Below are 25076 nucleotides of genomic sequence, written 5' to 3'. Positions count from 1 at the left end.
GAGACCAGAAATGCAAATAGCACTCCAACCGATGCCTAACCAAAGTTCGATACAGCTCCAACATGACCTCCCTGTTCTTATCATCTATACTTCAATTTATAAAGGCGAGTGTCCCATATGCCTTCTTAACTATCCTACTAACCTGTTCAACCACCTTCAGTGATCTGTGGACAAGCACCTCAGTAGCTCTCTGTTCCTCTGAGCTTCCGAGGATCTTGCCATTCATTAAATACACCCTTGTATTGTTCTTTCTTTCAAAGTGCATCACTTCACATTTGTCCGCTTTGAAACCGCCAAAATCTCCAATAGCTCCTCACTTCTTATAATAAACTGTTCAAGAACATCCATCTTCTTCACTTCTGAACTTCAATCCTCCCTTTCCTGACAAAAGATAGATGTGAAGCATTAACTTAACAATCTATCAATGTCTTTCAGCTTCACACATAAATTGCCTCCTTGGTCCTTAGTGGATGTTTTTTCACGGGTTATTCTTTTTCTCTTGATATATTTGTAGAATATCTTGGGATATTTGATACCCCTATTTAAAAAGGAGTGAAGCACTAAGTGGGTACTATAGGCCAATTATCTGATATCATATTGGAAAAGCTTTGGAATCAATTATTAAGCAAGTAATAGCAGCACATTTGGAAAATTGTAATCAAATGAAGCAGCGTCAGCATGGCTTTATGAAAGGGAAATCATGCTCTGACTAATTTACTAGAGTTTTTGTGAAGGAGGTGTCAACCAGAGGGGAAGCAGTAAATGTGTTGTATTTGGACCTTCAGAAGGCATTTGACAAGATAAGCAAAGATTAAATCATAAGATGGGAGCCCACATTGTTGGAGGTAATAAGTTGGAAGGGAGACAGAAATGATTAATGGGCAGGAAACAGCAAGATGGGATAAGGTGTTCTTTTTCAGGTTGGCATCCTGTAACCAGTGGGGTTCCACGTGGCTCATAACTGTTACAATATATGACTGCAGGAAGAAAGCAAATGTATTGTCGCCAAATTTGTAGATGACACAAAATATGCATAAAGGCAAGCTGTGAGAGGGATACAAATAGTTTACAGAGAGACACTGATTGGTTAAATATGTGGGCAAAACATTGGCAAATTGGTTACAATGTGGGAAAATATGAAGTTGTTCAATTTGGAATGGAGAATGGAAGAACAGAGTATTACTTAAATGGAGAAAAACTGTAGAAAGCTGAAACATAAAGGGACTTAGGAGGACTTGCACATTAAGCACAGAAAAGCGATCACACTAGCGCAGCAGGTATTTAGAAAGGCTAATGGAATGTTGGCCATCATTTCAAGGGAGTTAGAGTATAAGAGTAGGGAAGATGCCAATAAGACCACATCTGGAGTGCTAGAGCAGTTTTGGTGCCCTTACTTAAAGCAAGATATTATTTCATTTGAAGACGTTCAGAGAAGATTCACTAGGATGATCTCTGGTAATGGAGGGATTGTCTTAAGAGCAAAGGTTGAACGTGTTGGGAGTCACTGAAGTTTAGAAGAAACTTATAGGACCCTTTAGGGGCTTGACAAAGTAAATGCTGAAAGGATGTTTTTCATCATGAAAGAGTCTAGGACCAAAGGGCATAGTCTCAGAATTAAAGAATGCTAGTTTAAGGCTGAGATAAGGAGGGATGTCTTGAAGCGAGTTGTGAATTTTTGGACCTCTTTGCTACAGCGAGTTGTGGAGGCAGAATCCTTGTGTATTTTTAAGGATGAGATAAATAAATTCTTATTTGGAGAGAATTCAAGAGATTTGGAGAAAGGGCAGGAAAGTAGATGTGGGGAAGGTTGAATCAGCCATGATACTATTGAATGGCAAAGCAGACTTGAATGGCTGAAAGGCCTATTTCTGTTTCTATTGCTTATTGTCTTATTAAAAGGCAGAAAAATTGAGTTAATGATTATTAGGACAGCCATAATCTCATTGAATTGCACAGCAGACTTCTGATCCTAAGTCTGATGGTCTTAATTTCATTTTACAATAAGTTTATCTTCTCAAAATACTGAAAGATAAGATCCCCATTGGTTGGATCCTCTAGTTTTCTAATGGTACGTAACACCAGTATTCACTTTTCCAACAAATATTTCTGGTTTGTGCCATTGTGTGTGTATGTGAGTGAAATCATTTTTTACTCCAGGTTTTATGCCTTGTTCACCTCAGGGAAGAACAATGAATAAACAATAACTTTCAAAATAGGTGTTACATTTTGTTTTGGAATCTTCCCTGATATCACGTACTCATGCAAAAGTGAAAATTAAAAAGAATTTCCAGGTGTCTTTTGTCATGACTCGCTGGGGTATTGTGCTGAAAATCAAGTCCCACCAATTCTGGAGTTGTCACAAAAATTAAAAGTTATTTTTGAAAATACATACACAAAATTGACAGATTAACCTGATTTCAGACCCAGTTTGATACCAAATATGGACCAACTTTCTATACTTAACAAGAATTACTATTTATCACAAGTAAATATCACCTAACTACAGGTAAGCAATTATAAACTGCTGGTACATAACACTGCTAATTAAAACTCTTACCTCTTTACAAACTCCCACTTACATGTATACAGAAGTTCAGCAAAGGAAAGACATATGGTCAGTCATGAAAAGCTGGAAAACATTTCTTTAGTGTTCGCTCCCAGGTTCTGATGAGTTGGTTCTCGCCGAATTAAAAGTTTCTTCCTGACTTCCCTTTTCCAAAATTTTCCACTGCTTTGTAAGAGGCACAGGGTGGCTGGTTCACCTGTAAAATGCCAATTAAGAGTCACAACTAACAGCAACACTGAAGGAAAGATTAAGTGGTTTCCTTCAGATTTAATGTGTTTTAGAACATAGAACATTACAGTGCAGTACAGGCCTTTCGGCCCTCAAAGTTGTGCCGAACCTGTGGAACCAATCTGAAGTCCATCTATTCCATTTTCATCCATATGTTTATCCAATGACTATTTAAATGTCCTTAAAGTTGGTAAGTCTATTACTGTTGCAGACAGTGCATTCCACGCCCCTACTACTCTCTGAGTAAAGAAACTACCTCTGACATCTGTCTTATATCTACCACCCCTCAATTTAAAGCTATGTCCCCTCATGCAAGCCATCACCATCGAAGGAAATAGGCTCTCACTGTCCACCATATCTAATCCTGTGATTATCTTGGATGCCTCAATTAAGTCACCTCTCAACCTTCTTCTTTCTAACACCTCTTCCATGTGAACATCAACCCTGTCTAGTCTAGTAGCCTGTATCTCAGTATTGTCCTCGACAAAATTGTCTTTTTCCAGCATGAATACTGATGAAAAATATTCATTCAGTGCTTCCCCGTCTCCTCAGACATCACGCACAACCTCCCACTTCTATCACCGATTGGCCCTAATCTTTCTCTAGTCATTCTTTTATTGATGGACCGACAAAAAGCTTTAGGGTTTTCCTTGATTCTTCTTGCCAACAACTTCTCATGTCCCCTCCTGGCTCTTCTTAGCACTCTCTTAAGGTGTTTCCTGGCTAACTTGTATCTCTCAAGTGCCCTATCTGAGCCTTCATGTCTCATCCTAACCTAAGCCTTCGTCTTCCTCTGGACAAGAGATTCAACTTCTTTACTAAACCACAGTTCCCTCGCTCGACAACTTCCTCCCTGTCTGACAGGTATATACTTATCAAGGACCCTCAGTAGTTGTTCTTTGAACAGGCTCCACATTTCAATTGTGCTCATCCCCTGCGGTTTCCTTCCCCATCCTATACATCCTAACTCTTGCCTAATCACATCATAATTGCCTCTCACACAGCAATAACTCTTGCCCTGAGTTTCCATCGCTAAAGTAAACATAACCGAATTGTGGTCACTATCACCAAAGTGCTCACCGACCTCCAAATCTAAAACCTGGCCAGGTTCATTAGCCAGTACCAAATCCAATGTAGCCTCGACCCGTGTTGGTTTGTCTATATACTGTGTCAGGAAACCATCATGCACACATTAGACAAAAACTGACCCATCTAAAGTACTCGAACTATAGTATTTCCAGTCAATATTTGGAAAATTAAAGACCCCATAACAACTACCCTGTTACTCCCGCTCCTATCCAGAATTATCTTTGCGATACTTTCCTCTACATCTCTGGAACTATTTGGAGCTCTATAAAAAACTCCCAATAAGTTGACCTCTCCTTTCCTGTTTCTAGCCTCAGCCCATACTACCTCAGGAGACCTTGACTAACAATAGCACAATCTCCCTCTTTTACCATCTTCTCTGTTCTTACTGAAACATCTAAATCCTGGGACCTATAACAACCATCCCTGCTCTATCCATGTCTCCAAAATGGCCACAACATCAACGTCCCAGGTACCAACCCATGCTGCAAGTTCACCTTATTCCAGATGTCTCTGGCGTTGAAGTAGACATACTTCAAAGCACCTTCCTGCTTGCCAATTAATTCCTGCGACCTTAAAACCATATTTCTAACCTCACTACTCTCAACCTCCTGGACACTGGAACTACAATTTAGGTCCCCATCCCCCTACTGAATGAGATTAAACCCTCCTGAATAGCATTAGCAAATTCCACCCCTCTCCCCCAGGATATTAGTACCCCTCTGGTTCAGGTGTAGAGGCCCCATCTACCCCAGATTGAGCCCCAATTATCCAGGACTCTGAAACCCTCCCTCTTGCACCATCCCTGTAACTACGTGTTCAACTCCCCTCTCTCCTTATTCCTTGCCTCACTAGCACGTGGCACAGACAACAAACCAGAGATAAAAACTCTGTTTGTTCTAGCACTGAGCTTCCACACTAGCTCTCTGGATTTCTGCCTTAAATACCCATTCCTTTTCCTACTTATGTGGACCACAACTTGGGGCTGCTCCTCCTCCCCCTCAAGGATCCTGAAAACACAATCCAAGACATCACAAACCTTGGCACCTGGGAGGCAACACACCAATCATGAGTCTCTCCCATTCCCCCAGAACCTCCTATCTGTCCCCCTAAGTATGGAGTCCCTAATGACTAATGCTCTGCTCATCGCCCCCTTCCCTTCTTAGCAAAAGGGACAGACTATGTGCCAGAGACCTGTCATCCCCCCAACAGTATCCAAAATTATATACTTGTTGTTGAGAGGAACAGCTTCAGGGGTTCCCTGCACTGCCTGCCGGTTCCCTCTCCATCCCTGACAGTAACCTATCTGTCTTTTTCTTATACCTGAGGTGTGACTATCTCCCTGTAACTCCTCTAAATAACCCCCTCCACCATCCGAATGATCCGAAGTTCATCCAGCTCCAGCTCCCTATCGTGGTTTTTGAGAAGCTGAAATTGGGTGCACTTCCCGCAGATGAAGTCAGCAGGAACACTAGCGGTGATCTTACCTCCCACATTTTGCAGCAGGAACATTCAACTGCCCTAACCACCATCCTCACTGTTCTAAATTCCCAAACAGACTTCCTGGCATGCCCCTGACCCTCACTGTCACTCCTCTCACTGTTGCTGCTACTGACAAATGGTTTTGACTGCAGAAAACAGAGAGGCCTCTTATGAGCTAATAGAGATCAAATAATTTTTGAATATTTTGTTCCAAGTCCCAAGCTGTTGAGTTATTTGACAACCAATTACATGTATATTGGCAGGCAAAAGACTTTTGTTATCAACATTGGTTACAGATCCTTAGATAAATCAATTTTGTGATGCCACTCAGCTGAATCAATCCTTCGGCTCCTATTCATCTGCAAACATTTCAATTAATGTATTAAAACAGCTTTTTGCAAACTTTGTTACGTGTCAGGTTTCTTGCTTTTCAAAACATGCAGCGATCCTTCCACTGGTTTCCACAGTACTTTTCTCACTTCAATCCACATTTTTAAAAGCACAAAGACATAGCCATTGCATCTTACCTACATCCTTCTCCCCAAGAGAAGTAATTTACCCTCCTTCTCCTTCTCTTTAGAAATGTATGTATGACAGTTGCAACTGTGATAAAAATGAGGACTGCATGTGTTCTGCACTATATTCATATGTTCGAGCTTGTGCAAGCAAAGGGGTCATGTTAACTCATTGGCGGACAAAAGTATGTGGTAAGTAAGCTTTATTTTATATTTATTTAGTAAATCTAGATGCAACCACAACAAATATACTTGTCCTGGAATATTGACTGATGGAAATTAGACAGGGTTGGCAAACGGAAACACATCTCTGGGCTGATGAAAATCAGAATGTGCTACAGGCTATAATTGGAAGAGTGCAGAGAATAATAAAGCCAGAGACATTTACAGAGATAAGGAGTTGCGAGGCCATGGAGGCATTTGAAAGTAAGGATGAGAATGCAAGAATCCAGCTGTTGCTGAATTAGGATCCAATGGATGGAATAGTGTGTACAAGTCACATCTGATGTAAGTTTTGAGTTTGAATAATAAGAGTCTGAATTAAAAATGAGTACTACTAAATATAAAACTTCTGAGACATCATTATATTTTCACACAAAGACTTCAGTGAAACTCAGTCTTTAACTGTTAATATGGATTAATAGATATTACTGCAAGTTGCTGCGGCATACTAGTCCTTTCAAATCATTGACCTTTCTTATTTGTTTTCATAAATTTGTTATAGACTCTTACACGAAGACCTGTCCAGAGACACTAATATACAGTTTTGATGTGAAAAGTTGCAAGCGCACATGCCATTCTCTGAGTGAGAAGGATATTACCTGTGGAATCCAACACGTGCCAGTGGATGGATGTGGCTGCGCTGATGGAATGTATATGAATGAAAAAGGCAGATGTGTGCCCTCAGCTGAGTGTCCATGCCTCTATCAGGGCACCCTCTTAAATGCTGGAGAGATAATTAATCAAGGGGATACACATTGGTAAATTAACTGGCCACTTGGCTACTGTAGTAATTTTGCACAAAAATTATGATCAAAAAGATACTTATAAAATTTTATCTTATATTTTTACTAATCTGTTACAGCGTGTGTCAAGATGGAAAAATGCAATGCATTGTATCACTGTATAGAATACAAAGTAAGTTTTGCTATCCAATTTAAATTATATTTGTTTTGTTAATTTAACCATTAATACATGGCAGACATTTACAAACTTTTGTGATCTGTCAGCCATAACGGTCAGTAACACACTCAACATTTGAGTCACAACCGGTTGAAACCCAGTTCCATTAAGACAAAGAAATTAAGACTGACACTCCCATACAATACTCAAGGAACTCAAGGAACACTACACTGTTGGAGGTTCTGCCTTTTTGACAAAATATCACCAAGGCCCAATCTTTTCTTCTCATGTAGATGTAAAAGATCCCATGACATAATTTGAAGAATCACAGAAGAGGTACCAATTTTCCTGGTCAGTGATTATCCCTCAATCAACATTAGAAAGGATGATTATCTGGTCATTACCAGAATCCTGTTTTTTGTGAAAGCTGAACAATTTGTGAACAATTGGCTGGCTTTCTACGTTATAGTCGTGACCATGCATCAAAAATATTTAATTGACTGCAAAGTGCTTTAGGATATCTGATAGTTATGAACAGCATGATGTAAATGCATGTTTTTTGTCTTTCTTTTTACAGAATGTTTTCCACCCAAGATCTATTTAAGTTGCAATACTACAGAGCCAGGCACAACAGGGACAGAGTGTCGTCGTACTTGTGGAAACCAAAATCTGGACTGTGTGGGTTTCTTGTGTTTCATTTTCAAAAGGATTTATCGTAATTCTTTAATTTATACACATACCATGGCATTCATTGCAAAGAAATATCATAAAGTCAGCCTTATCAGTTAGCATTAGTAACTTTTTAAACCATTCTCAAATGTCCATTTCTGCTTAAATATTTAAGTCTTATGAATACAGCCGAAAGTAAATTATAACCCAGCTGCAAAATATAAGAATACTTCAGATGAAAGCAATTTTGTGAGGGTTCTTGTGGTGCAGTGGTGGTGCCCCTAGCTTTGGACCAGAAGGCCCAGATTCAAATCCCATCTGCTCCTGAGGTATGTGATACCATCTCTGAGCAGGTTGATTAGAAAAAAAGCCTGATATTTTTTAGGGTTCTTGTGGTACACTGCTATTAACCCTCCTTCTGAACCAGGAGACCCAAATTCATAGCCCACTACTCCAGAGGAGTGTAACAACATTACTGAACAGATTTATTAAAAAATAATATCAAAACAATTTTCCTCATTAACCACATCGAGCTAAGCAATCAAATCCTTACTTGATTCTGCTACTAAGCTGACTACAGAATTAGGATAAGTAAATTAATGTGATTATGGACTGTGGAAATGAGTCTGCCACCTGTTAACTTACAACTTTATAATCTCAGAATACTGTCATGCTTTAAAAATTGCACCAACATTAGGGATGAGTTTTTTCTATTTCTGTGCCAATGTTTTAAGCCTAAAACACCTCCGACGTGGCCAAGCTGGAGTCTGTAGGCAGCAACAATGCCTACAGACCTTTCTGTGCACAATGCCATTATAACAAAATATGCTAGGTGCATGGGCTGGCATGAGGGTGATTAACACTCTGATTGTAACTAAATTGACTCCTAATATTCATTAATAAAACTGTAAGACATTTTACTGTCTCATGCTTTAATGGATTTTTAAAAAATCAACCTTTCAGATGTGATATGACATACCTATGGAGCAATGGGACTTGAACTCCACTCAAAGGCAGGGGTATTGCTACTGTGCCAAAAACTTATTTTTAGTTCTGTAGTATACAACTTATCCTAAGAGCAACTAGTTGAGCAGGAATAAGAAAGTTGTTGGCAAAGACTTGAAATAGACCTAGCTGTGCCCAACTTTCACTCTTCACTTTTGAGGTCAACTGATTACATTGCATTGAAGAGGATTTATGGAAGAATTTTGGAAAATATTTGGAGGACTTTGTATGTCATTTTATCAATATGTATTCTGGGAATTCTTTGATGACTTCACCTAAACAGAGTGGCTGCTCTGCTACTTTTAGAGATCTTGTAGGAATCAGCAGGAGAAAGTATGAGAATGGGAATCTTGTTCGGGCTATCCCTTGGTCTGTAGGAGGAACAGAAGGAAGAAATTATGTCGAACAGAGGGAGAGACAGAAATGCACCATAGTCTTGGTGATTTGTAGCATGGTCCATGGACAATCATGAAATCATCCTTTTCCAGCAACGGCTCCACATTCAGCTTACTCAACGGTCAAATATTGAGTGGTCTGGAAAATGCTTGACTGCCAGTAAGGGAAGTTTTGTGGGGCTGAGGTGTTTTTGTTTGCAAAAGGGGAAGTGTAGCTCGGCAGCAGTTGTGAGATCTTGAGTCATATCCCTACTTCTTCTGAGTGTATGAAAGTAATTTTAAAATTAGAATTTTGAGACTCATCATATATACTATCCAGTTGTATGTCAAAAAAGACAGGTCTGTCATTACAAGAAGGCATATTAAAACGTTCCCTGGAATATATGGTACTTTGACCTTCAAGTGATAGAGTTATTTAGGCGTATTGACAAATGAAACATGGAAAATGTTCTAGCCTTAGCTGTTTAAAACTGTCTTGCTTCTTTAGTTACAAGGCTGTTATTTCATATCCCACTCTGAAAACATAAGATATTCAGGTGACAATCAGTAGCTTTGACAGAATGATACAAGAGCTGTTTTCTATGAAGGCAGGCTCAGGTTCTAAGAAACATGTTAAAATTTTGCAAGTCAAGAGAACATTTTCACCCAAAGCATTAACAGTTGTGAAATAAGTTCATAGCATAAATATTGAAGCAACCAGTCTAATTGAAAGCAGGAGTTAACAAATACAATTCTGGAGAAAGAAATAATCAAAGTGTGTGATAAGAAGGTAAAGTTATTTCATCAATCAAAAAAGATGGACTTTACTCATTTTCATTAAAATTCCAATATTGGTAACACGCTTGTCATGAGGAAAGAAATGACTTATGCCTTACAGTTTCATATCTTTTCACTTCATACATATAATTCTACATAGCTAAATGGAAGCTACCAGAATACGTATGCAGTTAGGTTCTAAAAAAATTATTTTGAACAAGAAATAATATTGCCTATTGAATAGGCAAAATTAATAACGTTGGACTGGCTGCTTGTTAATTCTCTCCCTGAGTTACAAGGAGAGAAATGTTGGAAAGGGAGAACAGTAGATAAGCCATCTGATATCAGATTACCAAACCTCAAAACTAAAGATAACTACCAGACAATTAATATGGTAAACTGTAAGAATTGAGATAACAATTTACTTTTTTTCTGTTATCAATTTGAAGTCTAAAACCTATCTTTCCTGGTTTCCACAGTACAGTGAGAAATGTGTGTCAGGCTGTGTTTGCCCTGAGGGGATGATGGACGACAGAAATGGAAGTTGTGTTATTGAAGAGAATTGCCCCTGTGTGCACAATAATTTTCATTATCCACCTGGAAGCAGAATCTCAGTTGATTGTAACACTTGGTAATTTTATAACTATATCAATATCTATCTAACTATTTGAAATCTACAGTTATTGAAACACATCAAAACATAAACGGTTTCTAAGCCTTTTGTAAATCTGAGCTATCAAAATTATACAGTTAATAAAACATGATATATATGTAAAAGTAGATATTCTGTCAATATCTTTATTCCATGTATTTTGTCCTATTGTATTATAATATTTTTATATTATCTGCTGTTCACATCTGAAATGTCAAAAGATACACAATGCAAAAAAAGAATAATGCCAGTTGAATGAACATCAACCAGCAACTTATTGATATTTTTCTTATATTGTTAATTATACAGAAGAGACATCTTGCCCATAACTTTCCCAGGAATTTCATCCAGTTAGTACATTTAATTTTTAAAAATTTAATCTATTTTTCTCATCAACTGGTTCAGACATGTTATTATACATCTCTGGAGGAGATGGGACATGGATCGAGGTCTCTTGGTCAAATGGTAGGGACACTACTACTGCATAAGAAGAAGGCCTTGTCACTACATTTTTTTAATTCAACCTATTTTTCAATCAACCTGTTCAGAGATGTTATTATGCATCTCTGGAAGCAGGTGGGACTTAAACCTGATCCTCCCTGTCCAGGATAGGGACACGACCTCAGCAGAGGGCCTAGTTACTGCATTTACACACTAACTGCCCGTTAAACTCAGCACAGAATTTTCATTTGATATTTACAAGCATAAGTAACCTTTTTAACATTGCGGTCAATGTCAATTACTGCCAATCAACTTCTATTGTCACTTCATGATCAACTCACAATTCCAGCAAAATATGAGCTAAGTAATTGCACACCATCAGTTGTCCACAAGTGCAAATTCTGGCCCCAAGACTATTTGGAAAATAAGCTTTAACAACCTTTAACAAACTTCTCAAACTTGAATATGAAGGAATTTGAAGTTAAAATATATAGTTCTTTTAATCATAAGTATCCTTTTGAAGTTTTTGGATAAAAGATGATGTTTTCTGCATTTTGGTCTCAAATCATTTTAATTTATTTAGTACTTGCCAGAAAGGCAGCTGGGACTGTACAAATATTCCCTGCTTTGGAGCATGTACAATATATGGGAGTGGTCACTACATTACATTTGATGGCAAGCGCTACAATTTTGATGGGAACTGTGAATACATTGCTGCACAGGTACGTTTTCTACTATCTTATTTCTTGGCTCAGATATATTCTCAGCTAGGATCTAAAAACCTGAGGGCTAGTAATTTTATTTCCAGATTTCTGTAGTGAATCAGATACCTCAAATATCCTGAGGTAACTCTTTCACTAAATTTCTTTACCCTATATTGAAACTCAAATCTGCACCACCAATGTGGCTTAAATTTAAACAAACCTTGCTACTGTGCAATGGGGTGAATTCAGTTTCCATTTTATGGCATTAACATCAGTCCCATGAGGATCTGCATCATGTTTAATACAATAAGCTGTTTTAATACTGCAATATCAAGAATGTTATTTTTAAGATAATCAAATTATGCATTTATTTTCAGGATTACTGTGGAGATAATCTTACCAATGGTACCTTCAGCGTAATTACAGAAAACATTCCCTGTGGAACAACTGGAACAACATGTTCTAAATCAATCAAACTGTTCTTTGAGGTAGTATCTTTTTAGTATTAGAATATTTTGCTGACATTTAACTCATTGTAGATGCATCTTGATTGCATTTGTTTGTACTGAAACCCTTTATATCTTGCTTCAGAATTTTGAATTGAAACTAGCTGAAGGAAAACATAAAATAATTCAGAGGAATGAAAACAACAAGATCCCTTTCACTATCCGTATTCTTGGCCTTTATCTGACTGTGGAAGCTGACAATGGGTTGATTCTGATATGGGACAAAAAGACTAGTGTTTTTATTAAGTTGAGCCCTTCTTACCAGGTATGATTAAATTTATCAACAATCAGAAGACAATATCTATCCCAATATGCCAAAAATATTAATTATGTACCTCAGTTTTTAAATGGAAACAAAGTGACCTGATCTCAATAAATGGATGATTATTACTCTGTGATTCCAGGGTTATATTTGTGGCTTATGTGGCAATTTTGATGGAAACGCCAACAATGACTTCATGACAAGAAGCCAGTCTGTTGTTGCTGATGTAATTGAGTTTGGAAATTCCTGGAAGCTAACTGCTAACTGCCCGGATGCTGAGCCCAATGATGACCCTTGCACTGAGAAACCACACCGCAAAGGCTGGGCACAAAAGCAATGCTCCATAATTACAAGTGACATCTTTGCAAATTGTCATAAAATGGTTGTGTAACTTTCTCATTTTTAAAATTTCCTCATATTATATCATTCTTTTTAAATGTCTATATATTTAGTAACCTATTGTATCAACAGGTTGATCCAAATCCGTTTTATGATTCTTGTGTCCATGATTCATGTTCTTGTGACAGTGGTGGAGATTGTGAGTGTTTTTGCACTGCTGTAGCTGCCTATGCTTTTGCCTGCAATGAAACTGGGGTGTGCATTGACTGGAGGACCCCTGAAATCTGTCGTAAGTTTATGGTAACATTAACATACAAAACATTCAAGTTTTTAAAATTTAATATTTACCAGAGGTTTATATGTCTTCTTTTTATAGTTCTTGTTTGATTACAATATTGCCTGGTGTCTGAAAATACCCTGCCTTAAGGCCCTAGCTTAAATGTCTGCTTTGAACATAAGGAACCTAAGAACATCTGGCCCTTCAAACCTACTCCACCATTCAGTAAGATCATGGTTGATCTTTTCGTGGCCTCAGCTCCACTTACCTGCCCTCTCACTATATCCTTTAATTACTTCATTGTACAAACAAATATCTATCTTAGCTTTAAAAACATTAACCGAACTACCCCGTGAACTACTTATCTAATTCTTACTATGCAGGTAATTCCATAGATTTACAACCCTTCTCAATTCAGTCCTAAATTTACTCCCCCTAATCTTGAGGCTATGCCCTCTTGTCCTAGTTCCACCTGGCAGTGGAAACATTCTCTCTACATCTATCGTATCTATTCCCTTCATAATTTAATATGTTTCTATGTTTCATTCTTCTAAATTCCAATGAATATAATCCTGGTCTACTCAGCTCCTCCTCATAAGCCAAACCCCTCAACTCCAGAATCAACCTAGTGAAACTCCTCTACACCCCTCCAGTGCCAGTACATTCTTTCTCAAGTAAGGAGACCAAAACCGCATGCAGTACTCCAGGTGTGGCCTCACCAGCACCCAATACAGCTGCAACATAACCTCTCTGCTTTTAAACTCAATCCCTTTAACAATGAAGGACAACATTTAATTTGCGTTCCTAATTACCTATAGTACATGTAGTCCAACCTTCTGTGATTCATGCACAAGGACATCCAGGCCCCTCTGGACAGCAGCGTGCTACCATTCAAGCAATAGTCCTTTTTACTGTTACTCCTACCAAAATGGATGACTTCACTTTTATTAACATTGTATTCCATCTGCCAGACCTTTACCCACTCACTTAAAGTATCTATGTTCCTCAGCAATGTTTCACAGTCCTCTGCACACTTTGCTCTGCCACTCATCTTAGTGTCATCTGCAAACTTTGACATACTCATCATGGTCTCTAACTCCAAATCATCTGTATAAATTGTAAATAATTGCAGTGCCAACACTGATCCTGGAGACACACCACTAGTTACTAATTGCCAACCAGAATAGTACTCATTAACCTCACTCAAGTAAGGAGTCCCTGATTTTCCAGGTGTTGTTTTGGTACTCACAAGTCGCCATGTGTCTAGCGGTGACATTGTATGATAAGTATAAATGTATTCCTAAACAAAAACAAACATGCATCACATATTTCTGAAAAAAAATTTGCATTATTAATTAAGTCAACTTTTTATATTTAAGCATTGTCAAATAGAATACATCACTTTAATTTGATCACCTAATAAGATGTATCTTTGTTACTAATTATTTATGTATATTAATGATCACCACTGATGATTCATCAGCAAATGCCATCAACAGGAAAATACCTACAGACAAGCAAATAATGTTAAGATAAAAATGTGATAATAACGGATAGTCATTAATACCAGTATAGAAATACAGAAAGATGCCTAGTGAATGCAAAGAATAGTAAAAAAGAGAGAAAAATCAACACAGAAGGAAAGACAAATTGAGTGGTATAAGAAGTTGCTTGGGGGTTGAAGAGAAAGAGAAAACAGTACTAAAGGAAAGATAAAAGATACAAGAGGATAATTATTATGGAGTATTAAATCCTGAAGTACGTTGTAAACTTTTACGATCAAGTATTAGGCAATGAATATCTATTTTCTCCTCTATCAGCCATGTACTGCAGTTTCTACAACCCTTCTCCTGAAATGTGTGAATGGCATTATTATCCTTGTGGATTCCCCTGCTTTAAATCGTGCCTAAACCCACTTGGCCTCTGCAACATCACGTACCAGTTAGAAGGTAAACTGCCTTTTGATTGTTCTAAAAGTTTCATACAGTACAAGAATATTTTGCTGCTTTTTAAAATTACATCAACAGCAATGGCGACTAATTATTTGTATATAGTGTTTTTTAAATGCAGGAATACACCTCAAAGTGTCTCAATATTATAGTTTCCAGTCTAATCCCAGATTGTAAATGAAAGCAAATATATTGCAGAACTGCCAAGAGCCAAAACAAAACAGTAACTTACAGAAAGTGGTGTGTCTCGCCGCACTAATATTGGTCCATAGGCAGTGGTATTAGACAGTCTGGTATCGAATAGACAGAAATCTGTATGTGCACATGGTCTTCCCAACACAATTCTGACTAAGTAATGCTGATAGAAAGGTTATTCCCATTTTAATAGGCAGCACAGTGGCTCAGTAGCTGGCACTGTTGCCTCACAGATCCAGGGATTCGGGTTTGATTCCAGCCTTGGGTGGCTGTCTGTGTGGGTTTTCATCGGGTGCTCCAGTTTCCTCCCATAGTCCAAAGATGTGCACGTTAGGTAGTTTGGCCAAGCTAAATTGATCATAGTGTCCAGGAATATGCAGGCTAGGTAAATTAGCCATGGGGAATGCAGGATTACCGGGGTAGGGAGTGGGTCTAGGTGGGATACTCTTCGGAGGGTCAGTGTGAACATGATGGGCTGAATGGCCTGATTCCACACTGTTGGGATTTTTGAAGCAGCATGAGGAATTTTATGGACGATGTAACTGCAAAACTGTGTACAGTATTACTTGACAACATGTTTGTATTGTTTTATTGGCTTCAGGTTAATTTCAGTGTTCTGCTCCCACCCCAGAAGATTTGTCTGTAGATCATGCATAACGAGATTTTTGTGAACTATTAAGATGCAAAGCCAACAGTCTGACTTTCCTGCCAATAGCTGGAATTCAGGAACTTAGCCTCTAGTCTTAACTGGGTTTACTTTAAGGCTATTTGTTGCTTTCAGATATAACTTATTAATGTTGAATTGGTCCTGGAGTGGGTACTGAAGCAGCTAGAACAAGCAAAAAGTGCATCTGACATACCTGAACGCCTCAATTTGATTGAAATGCTGCTGAATTAACTCCTGAACAGAATGTGAATGGAAGGGTAAAGAGGGACTTCCAACATAACAGAAAGGGTACTTCAAGAAAGTCTCAGTTGTTGTTGTTATTGGAAACATCTGGGCCAAGGGTGACTCAACATTCTTTGTGGGACATGATGGAGTGCTTTTCCTTCTTTGGAACCACAATGGAATGTTTTTCGTTTTACCTGGAAAGCATTTTTGTCCTTCGGATCAGCTGCTGATTTGCTCCTCCCCATGGCTGGAAAGCTGTGACAGTTTCACTGCTCAAGGTCTGGTTAATATTCTGATAGGGAGGCTCTGACATGTTTACGAGGTGCCTCACTTTCTGGAAGTGACGTTGTGTACTAAAATCAAAAATGATGGGAAAATGTTAAGTTCAAATCAGGTAAGTAACTTCCTATTTCAAGCTCCCAATGGCAAAGGGTAGCTTTAAATCAGGTCAGCGCTCACTGTGTCATTTAGATGCTCACAGGGGATGTTTGCAATCTTGAGCTTACTCCACAATATAACAGCCATCACCACTTCAACTGTTTTGTACACAACTAGATTTCTTCCAAAACTAATATAAATAAGTTTTTTTTAAAAAACTGGTTAATCTTAAGTAAATTTACTCAACAGTACCAACTTTATTTGTTTTATTTAATTCAATAGCATGAAAAAACAATTATTTGTTTTTGTGTTTTTTTTAGGGTGTTATCCCAAATGTCCAGAAAATACACCCATCTATGATGAACATTCAAAACAGTGTGTTGCTCAATGTGGCTGTTATGAAAATGGAAAATATTATGAAATTAACGAAACTATTGAAACCACAAACAACTGTGAGAAATGGTACTTATTATTATTTTGTTTGCATTTTAAATAATCTAAGACATTAAATTGTACATTCTGAGTCAAACATTTTTGGGTGGAAATCCCGCTCCAACCATTGACCTTTTTTTATTGCCATACTTAAGTTCAATATAAGTAACTTTTACCATTGCTTTTGTCAAAATTGTTGTGGCTAGCACCATTTTAGAAAGAATGCTAGAGTATTAATTTCATTTACATTACAACCGTGATTGCATTTCAAATGAATCGATTAGTTTTTAAATGCTTTGTAGCTTTCAAAGGGTATGGTAATATGCCATATGAGTTACAAATGCAAGGAATTCTATTCACTACCATGATGTAAAACTCATAATAAACCAAGGGTTCTTTTTTCTTCAGCTTGTGCACACCAGAAGGTATTAAATGCATGAACGACAGCAGTGGTAAGTATTAATTTCAATTTTTTGCTATAAAGTATGTTAATTATGTAGAACAATATATAAATTTTCACATCACCCCGTGTTTTCTTTCTTTATAGCTTGTGTTTGTATATACAATGGCACAGTGTACCATCCAAATGAAGTTATCTACAATATAACAGATGGGCTAGGAGATTGCATTGTGGCATATTGTGCTGACAATGGAACAATTATTAGAATAATAAGGCCTTGTGCACCAACTAGTACCACCACAACAACACCACTGACTATTTCGCCATTTTCAATCACAGCCAGTACAGGTAACATTTTTGTGTTCATTTTTTGATTGATAATCAAACTGCTCAAAGGTGGAAATAGAATATAGTTGCATGTCCTTTTAAGGGTAGAGTACTCTGCCTTCTTCAAGTAATAACTGATGGATTCACTAAATTATCATGCTACATTATCATTTGATTGGCAGATCACTGACAATTTGAATGCATAAAGCATGAAAACAATTTAGCATTTATCACCAGACCTGATTGGATCACAACAAACATTGTCAGGTCTTCCCTCTGCCAAAACTGCTCACGACTCCAAGATCATATTGGACTGCAATGATAACCAACAGCACTGTTTTCTCTACTCTCAATTTCCCCCTTAAACATTCTTGACCTCACTTCCAACAGCGGGTGTTAGGAACTCATGGCTTGTATTTTGTCACTAAGATTGAGACCATGTATGTAGCTGCCTATTTCATCATCATCATCATTCTTCTAAACTCCACCCACAATGCCAAGGACATGGCTCTGGTTGTACTCCCTAGATCCCATCTGAAATAACTCCATACAGGCCAGTATCCCATTATCAAGTCACCCTTTATTTATAAATGCATAGTCCTTGACACATATAGCTTCTTCTACCCTCTGAACTGAACCTCTGATCCACCTGTCCACCTCTTGTGCCTGGAGCATCTTGGAAGAAATTCACCCTCTTCTTTGGGCAGTAAAGGATCAAACCCACTATGTCCACCTCAGACTCAAAGATTTCATAGAATCATAGAATCCTTAAGTTGCAGAACCAGACCTCCCTACTCGATACCTGTAGCCCTGCAATTTCCATGGCTAATCCACCTAGCCTGCATATCTCTGGCCACAACAGGCAATTTAGCATGGCCAGACCACCCAACCTGCACACTTTTGGACTGTGGGAAAACCTGGAGGAAACCCACACAGACAGGGAGAGAATGTGCAAACTCCACACAAACAGTTGCCTGAGGGTGGAATCAAACCCAACTCCTTGGCACTGTGAGGCAGCAATGCTAACCACTGAGTCACGATGCCACCCATTTCTTAAACAGTAGACATGGATTCTGACAGCCTTTCCAGCTGTCCTGAGTGGCTGGGTGTGTTTTGCTTCTGCTCAGTTTCTGAGTTTTCAGCTTTCATGTGGTCCACATGCTTGTTTAGGACCAGCTCACCTACCCAAATTTTTTATGTCGTGGGATCTGACCTTGCATTGGCCATGCCTGATCCCATGCAAGGCCATTTCAGTGGTTTCTGTACCAAACGTTGTCCCCTGAAGTAGACTGTTTCTCTTGCTTAGAGGGGTCTTTTGTCTGGCATTGGCATTCCCAATGCTGGTTCACCCTACGCTCCCAGGTCCAGAAAGATCAGATATAACTGATTTTGAATCTTCTCCCAAGTAGCAACTCTGCTGGAGCTAACCCTGTAGTTGCATGAGGAGTGGTCCAATAATGAAGTAGGTACCAGAACAGTTTGACATTGAGTAAAGCTGTTGGGTGGTTCTTTAAGCCTGCCTTCAAAGTTTGGCCTGGTCTTTCCTCCAGACCATTGGGCAATAGATGATATGGAGCTGTCAATGCCTCATGACATTAAACTTTAGGAAATATTCAAGTTCCCCATTGTCTGTAACCAACACTTCTGGGAGCCCATGTACTGCAAAAGATACTTGCTCCTTTTCTATCACAGTCCCAGTATTTGATAAATGATCTCTATGCACATTCCACAATTTTGAGTGTTCATCCACAATGACTATGCTCATTAAACCCTTGAAAGGGCAGGCATAATTGACAAGTAACCAAGTCCAGGGTTTACTCAGCAATTCCCAGGAATGTGGGGGAGCTGCTGGTGGTAATTTTTGTCCTTGTTAGCACTCTGGGCATTGCCCCACCAAAGTGGCTATGTCTACACCCAAATTTGGCCACCAGACACAACTTCTCATCGACATATTGATTTTGCACACTTCTGGTGAAGTTTAGCCATTATCTGGTTCTCTCTGGTGATTGGGTCTCACCAGGCAGAAAGGTTTCAATTTTGATTGTGACGGTCCCCATCACCACCAGCTGTTTTAGTTTTGCCAGGACCAGATTTTTTAGTATCAAAAGTATGATATTGTCAGCACTGACCAGAAAGGTGTCCAGAAAGTTTAAAACCAGAATGGACTTTTCTAGTGGCAGCATCACCAGTGACATATCCGTCAGTAGGAGGCTGCTCAAGGCATCTGCATTTGCTACTCAATTATGTTGTTCTAATTTACAATTGTACGCACTTATTTCACCTGAAGCCTTGTCCTTGTTGAGTGTGGTAGCAGGGGTTTGTTGTCTGTTATTACCAATTGATGGATAGAAATTGGATGGAACTTTCTCACACCAAAGATGTCCACCAAACCTTCCTTCTCTATCTAGGCAGTTTTGCTCTCTGCATCAGCCAAATTCCAGGAAGCATGCACCATTGGGTATTCACCTTCATAGTACATCTGTGCGCCAACACTACCTCGATACCATACAGAGAAGCATCATATGTCATCATGATATCTTGCAATGGGTCGTAGTATGCCAACACCTCAAGCAGTGACAACTGCTTCTTCACTTTCATAAAGGTTCTGTCTTGGCTACAAGCCCATTTCCAAGGCTGACCCTTTTTCAGTAGTAGATGTAAGAGTGCCAGGATGGAGGCCAGGATGTGTATGAACGTTTTGTAATACAGGTCGTTCTGCTATAATGCATGTTTCCTTAACGCGAATTCGCTGTAATTCGATGAACAAATTGGGAGCACTGTTTCTAAAGTACGAACTTTTAAAAGTGTGCTGGTTGTAACGCAATTAGATTGCCAATAGTTTAAGTGCTGTTTCTAAAGCGTGATTTTTCTATAATGTTGTGCTTGCACAAGAACACAACCATCGCATTATAGAAGAACTCCCTGTAAATCACCAATCCAAGGAGTGACCTAAGCTCCAGAACAAACATGGGAGCTGGGGCACCTTTGATTGCCCTCACTTCATTTTCTAACAGATGTAACCCTATCTTGAGTCTGTAGCCTAAGCGGGTCACTTGGGCATATGAACACCTTGGACAAACATCTAAGAACTATGGTCCACCATCACACCCACTCCAGGTACTGGCTCCGACCCCACTCCCAGCTCCACACCCGCAACAGATCCCAGCTCCCGGCCCTGCCGAGTTTTCACCATCCCTCCAGACCTCCCACTCACTAAGGACGAACGATCAGTCCTCAGCAAAGGGCTCACCTTCATCCCCCTCCGTCCACGCATCAATTAATTTAATACACAACGTGACATCGAACAATTCTTCCGTCGCCTCCGCCTCCGAGCTTACTTTCACAATCAGGACTCCCGCCCACCTTCCGAGGACCCCTTCACCCACCTCCAACACACTGCATCCACCTGGACACCCCACGCTGGCCTATTACCTGCCCTCGACCTCTTCATTTCCAACTGCCGCCGGGACATTAACCGCCTCAACCTGTCGTCCCCCCTCCCCCACTCCAACCTCTCACCCTCACAACGCGCAGCCCTCCAATCCCTCTGCTCCAATCCCAACCTCACCATCAAGCCAGCGGATAAAGGGGGCGCAGTGGTAGTCTGGCGCACTGACCTCTACACTGCTGAAGCCAAACGCCAACTCGAGGACACCTCTTCCTACTGCTCCCTCGACCATGACCCCACCCCCCCATCACCAAACCATCATCTCCCAGACCATACAGAACCTCATCACCTCAGGAGATCTCCCACCCACAGCTTCCAACCTCATAGTCCGGGAACCCCGCACTGCCCGGTTCTACCTCCTTCCCAAGATCCACAAGCCTGACCACCCTGGCCGACCCATTGTCTCAGCATGCTCCTGCCCCACTGAACTCATCTCTACCTACCTTGACACTGTCCTTTCCCCCCTCGTCCAGGAACTCCCCACATACGTTCGAGACACCACCCACGCCCTCCACCTCCTCCAAGACTTCCGTTTCCCCGGCCCCCAACGCCTTATCTTCACCATGGATATCCAATCCCTCTACACCTCCATTCGCCATGACCAGGGCCTCCAAGCCCTCCGTTTTTTCCTCTCCAGACGTCCCCAACAGTACCCTTCCACTGACACTCTCATTCGTTTGGCCGAACTGGTCCTCATCCTTAACAATTTCTCCTTTGAATCCTCCCACTTCCTCCAGACCAAAGGCGTAGCCATGGGCACACGTATGGGCCCCAGCTATGCCTGTCTCTTTGTTGGCTATGTAGAACAGTTGATCTTCCGTAATTACACCGGCACCACTCCCCACCTCTTCCTCCGTTACATTCCACCCTGACCTTAAATTTACCTGGACTATCTCTGACACTTCGCTCCCCTTCCTGGACCTCTCCATCTCCATTAGTGACGACCGACTTGACACTGACATTTTTTACAAACCCACTGACTCCCATAGCTACCTGGATTACACCACTTCCCACCCTATCTCTTGCAAAAATGCATCCCATATTCCCAATTTCTCCGCCTCTGCCGTATCTGCTCCCAGGAGGACCAGTTCCACCACAGAACACACCAGATGGCCTCCTTCTTTAGAGACCGCAATTTCCCTTCCCACGTGGTTAAAGATGCCCTCCAACGCATCTCGTCCACATCCCGCACCTCCGCCCTCAGACCCCACCCCTCCAACCGTAACAAGGACAGAACGCCCCTGGTGCTCACCTTCCACCCTACAAACCTTCCGCATCAACCAAATCATCCACCGACATTTCCGCCACCTCCAAAAAGACCCCACCACCAGGGATATATTTCCCTCCCCACCCCTTTCCGCCTTCCGCAAAGACCGTTCCCTCCGTGACTACCTGATCAGGTCCACACCCCCCTACGACCCACCCTCCCATTCTGGCACTTTCCCCTGCCACCGCAGGAACTGTAAAACCTGTGCCCACACCTCCTCCCTCACCTCTATCCAAGGCCCTAAAGGAGCCTTCCACATCCATCAAAGTTTCACCTGCACATCCACCAATATCATTTATTGTATCCGTTGCTCCCGATGTGGTCTCCTCTACTTTGGGGAGACTGGGCGCCTCCTAGCAGAGCGCTTTAGGGAACATCTCCGAGACACCCGCACCAATCAACCAAACCGCCCCGTGGCCCAACATTTCAATTCCCCCTCCCACTCTGCCGAGGACATGGAGGTCCTGGGCCTCCTTCACCGCCGCTCCCTCACCACCAGACGCCTGGAGGAAGAACGCCTCATCTTCCGCCTCGGAACACTTCAACCCCAGGGCATCAATGTGGACTTCAACAGCTTCCTCATTTCCCCTTCCCCCACCTCATCCTAGTTTCAAACTTGCAGCTCAGTTACTGTCTCCTTGACTTGTCCGACCTGCCTATCTTCTTTTCCACCTATCCACTCCACCCTCTCCTCCTTGACCTATCACCTTCATCTCCTCCCCCACTCACCCATTGTACTCTATGCTACTCTCTCCCCACCCCCACCCTCCTCGAGCTTATCTCTCCATGCTTCAGGCTCACTGCCTTTATTCCTGATGAAGGGCTTTTGCCCGAAACGTTGATTTCACTGCTCGTTGGATGCTGCCTGAACCGCTGTGCTCTTCCAGCACCACTAATCCAGTATCTAAGAACTATGGCCAAGTTAGCTGTATGCTCTTCATTGGTCTTCCCTGTTATTAGCAGATCATCCAGATAAATGGCGATCTGCAGCAGACCTTGTAAAATTTTCTCCAATCTCAAGGGGTACTGTGAACTTGAATCCTTTTCTGATGTCAAAATTTAAATCTTTCCAATATTTTGTGTTGTGCTTGTTTAGTAAATATTTTGCTCTCTCTGTTATGCTGACAGCTATACTGTGTGTGTTCAGTGACTGTCCCCATGGTGAAATTAAAAATAAAACAAAGTTAGAGTTTAACAACCCACGTTTCATTTTGGGATCTCCTTTTTTTAATTTAACCTATTTTTCCAATTAACTTGGTCTGAGATGACACTGGAGCAGGTGGGACTTGAAACTGAGACTCCTGATCCAGGGTAAGGGTCACTACCACTGTACCACAAGAGGGCTCTAAAATAATTCTGTTTTCACAATACAGGTTAAAAGAGTCCATAAATTCCCATTCCCTGACAGGGATTTGAACTTGGACCACTGTGGTGAAAGTGCCAAATTCTAGCCACTAGACCATCAGGAAAGTTTCATTTTAGGATCTAAGATGCTGAGTACTATTAATGTCAGCTGGGATATAAAATATCTGACAATGAATTGAACATTTGAAGCCAAAATAAGAATTGATTTAGCACACAACAAAACTTTCAAAACTGGTACATAATTTAACACCGAGGTAAATTATAGTAGGTGCCCAAATACTTGGTCAGAGAAGTAGGTTTTACAGACCGCATGAACCATAGAGTGAAAAATAAAGAAGCACATATTTGAAAAGAAATGATAGTCCAGACTTTAGGGTTTATGTAGTTGAAGGATTAAGATATGTAACTGGTGAGAATTAGAAGAGAACATTGATCCTGGAAGGTTATAGGTTTGAAGGAGGTTACATAGCTAGGGAAGAGACAAGCAATGGATGCATATGAAAACTTTCAGGTCAACACTTTGCAAGAACAAATGCCAATCCGGTCAGAATAAATGAATGAGTCTTAGTGCATGGCCTTGGATACTTCTTGAATGAGCTCAAATTTACAAAGAAAGAAAGTTGGGAGTTCAAAGTGTTGAAACAGTTGAGCATGAAAGCTCAGTTGAGGGTTTTAGAAGCAATACTACTAAGACTATAACAGAGATAGGCATTATTACGGAGTTAGACATCAGCTATCAAAATTACAGGTTGATGGCTTGCTCTCAATTATCCATTTTCTTGCCTTGTCACATCTTGGCCCTCTGTCCTTCACATGTATCATGGAAACCTGGTAGTTTTCAAGAGATTAACATGGAAAGTTTCAGCAGATCTTCAGATGCATTTTTGTTCAAATAATCAATGTCAATCAATGTGCTTATTAGGATGTACTATTTCACAACCCTCACTTTGCACCTCAGTTATTGATTCCATTTTAGTGATAAAGCTGATATTATCTCTGTGTTTTAAAAACTTTCTTTTTTTTTCAGCAATTAAGTTATCAACTTCAACTGTTCCCACAACCAGCAAAATACTGAGCAGTAAGTAAACTTTAAAATCATTTGTAGTGTGAAATATTTCCATAATGGTTAATATTGATCAATTACTGCATGTTTTACCGAACTGTTTCGAATAGTGTCACATCTGACTTTTGAAGGAAACAAGTAGGAAATTTTATTATATTGCGATCATCAAATACAAATAGCATAACCTGACATTTCAAGTGCATTACATTTTATAATTCGTTGAAAAGTTTTTAAGAACAAATCTTATGAATACTTTGCCTGCACAAAGAGCATCATTAATGCAGGTATTTCATTTAAAAATGCATTTGCTTATGGACAGATAACTCTCTATCAATGGTAAAGAACCAGTTGAAAA

The 25076-nt window shown here is 40.1% G+C and overlaps 1 protein-coding gene across 1 annotated transcript in view; it reads left to right on the top strand.

The window, feature by feature from the left end:
- The window catches only part of LOC140493877 (uncharacterized), a 183018-nt gene that overhangs the window by 74719 nt on the left and 83223 nt on the right, over positions 1–25076 (top strand). The window contains exons 15-29 of the mRNA XM_072592871.1: positions 5943–6069; positions 6602–6857; positions 6962–7014; positions 7577–7677; positions 10304–10455; positions 11501–11639; positions 11999–12109; positions 12213–12392; positions 12532–12771; positions 12861–13017; positions 14826–14954; positions 16740–16881; positions 17260–17303; positions 17399–17599; positions 24686–24736. Of these exons, the coding sequence (XP_072448972.1) occupies positions 5943–6069; positions 6602–6857; positions 6962–7014; positions 7577–7677; positions 10304–10455; positions 11501–11639; positions 11999–12109; positions 12213–12392; positions 12532–12771; positions 12861–13017; positions 14826–14954; positions 16740–16881; positions 17260–17303; positions 17399–17599; positions 24686–24736 (2083 nt within the window). The remainder of the gene's footprint in view (positions 1–5942; positions 6070–6601; positions 6858–6961; positions 7015–7576; positions 7678–10303; positions 10456–11500; positions 11640–11998; positions 12110–12212; positions 12393–12531; positions 12772–12860; positions 13018–14825; positions 14955–16739; positions 16882–17259; positions 17304–17398; positions 17600–24685; positions 24737–25076) is intronic.

Source organism: Chiloscyllium punctatum, chromosome 22 (assembly GCF_047496795.1).
Source record: "Chiloscyllium punctatum isolate Juve2018m chromosome 22, sChiPun1.3, whole genome shotgun sequence".
NCBI classification, from domain to species: Eukaryota; Metazoa; Chordata; class Chondrichthyes; order Orectolobiformes; family Hemiscylliidae; genus Chiloscyllium; species Chiloscyllium punctatum.
Note: the sequence above shows the minus strand (reverse complement) of the source record. Positions and strands in the feature narration are given on the sequence as shown.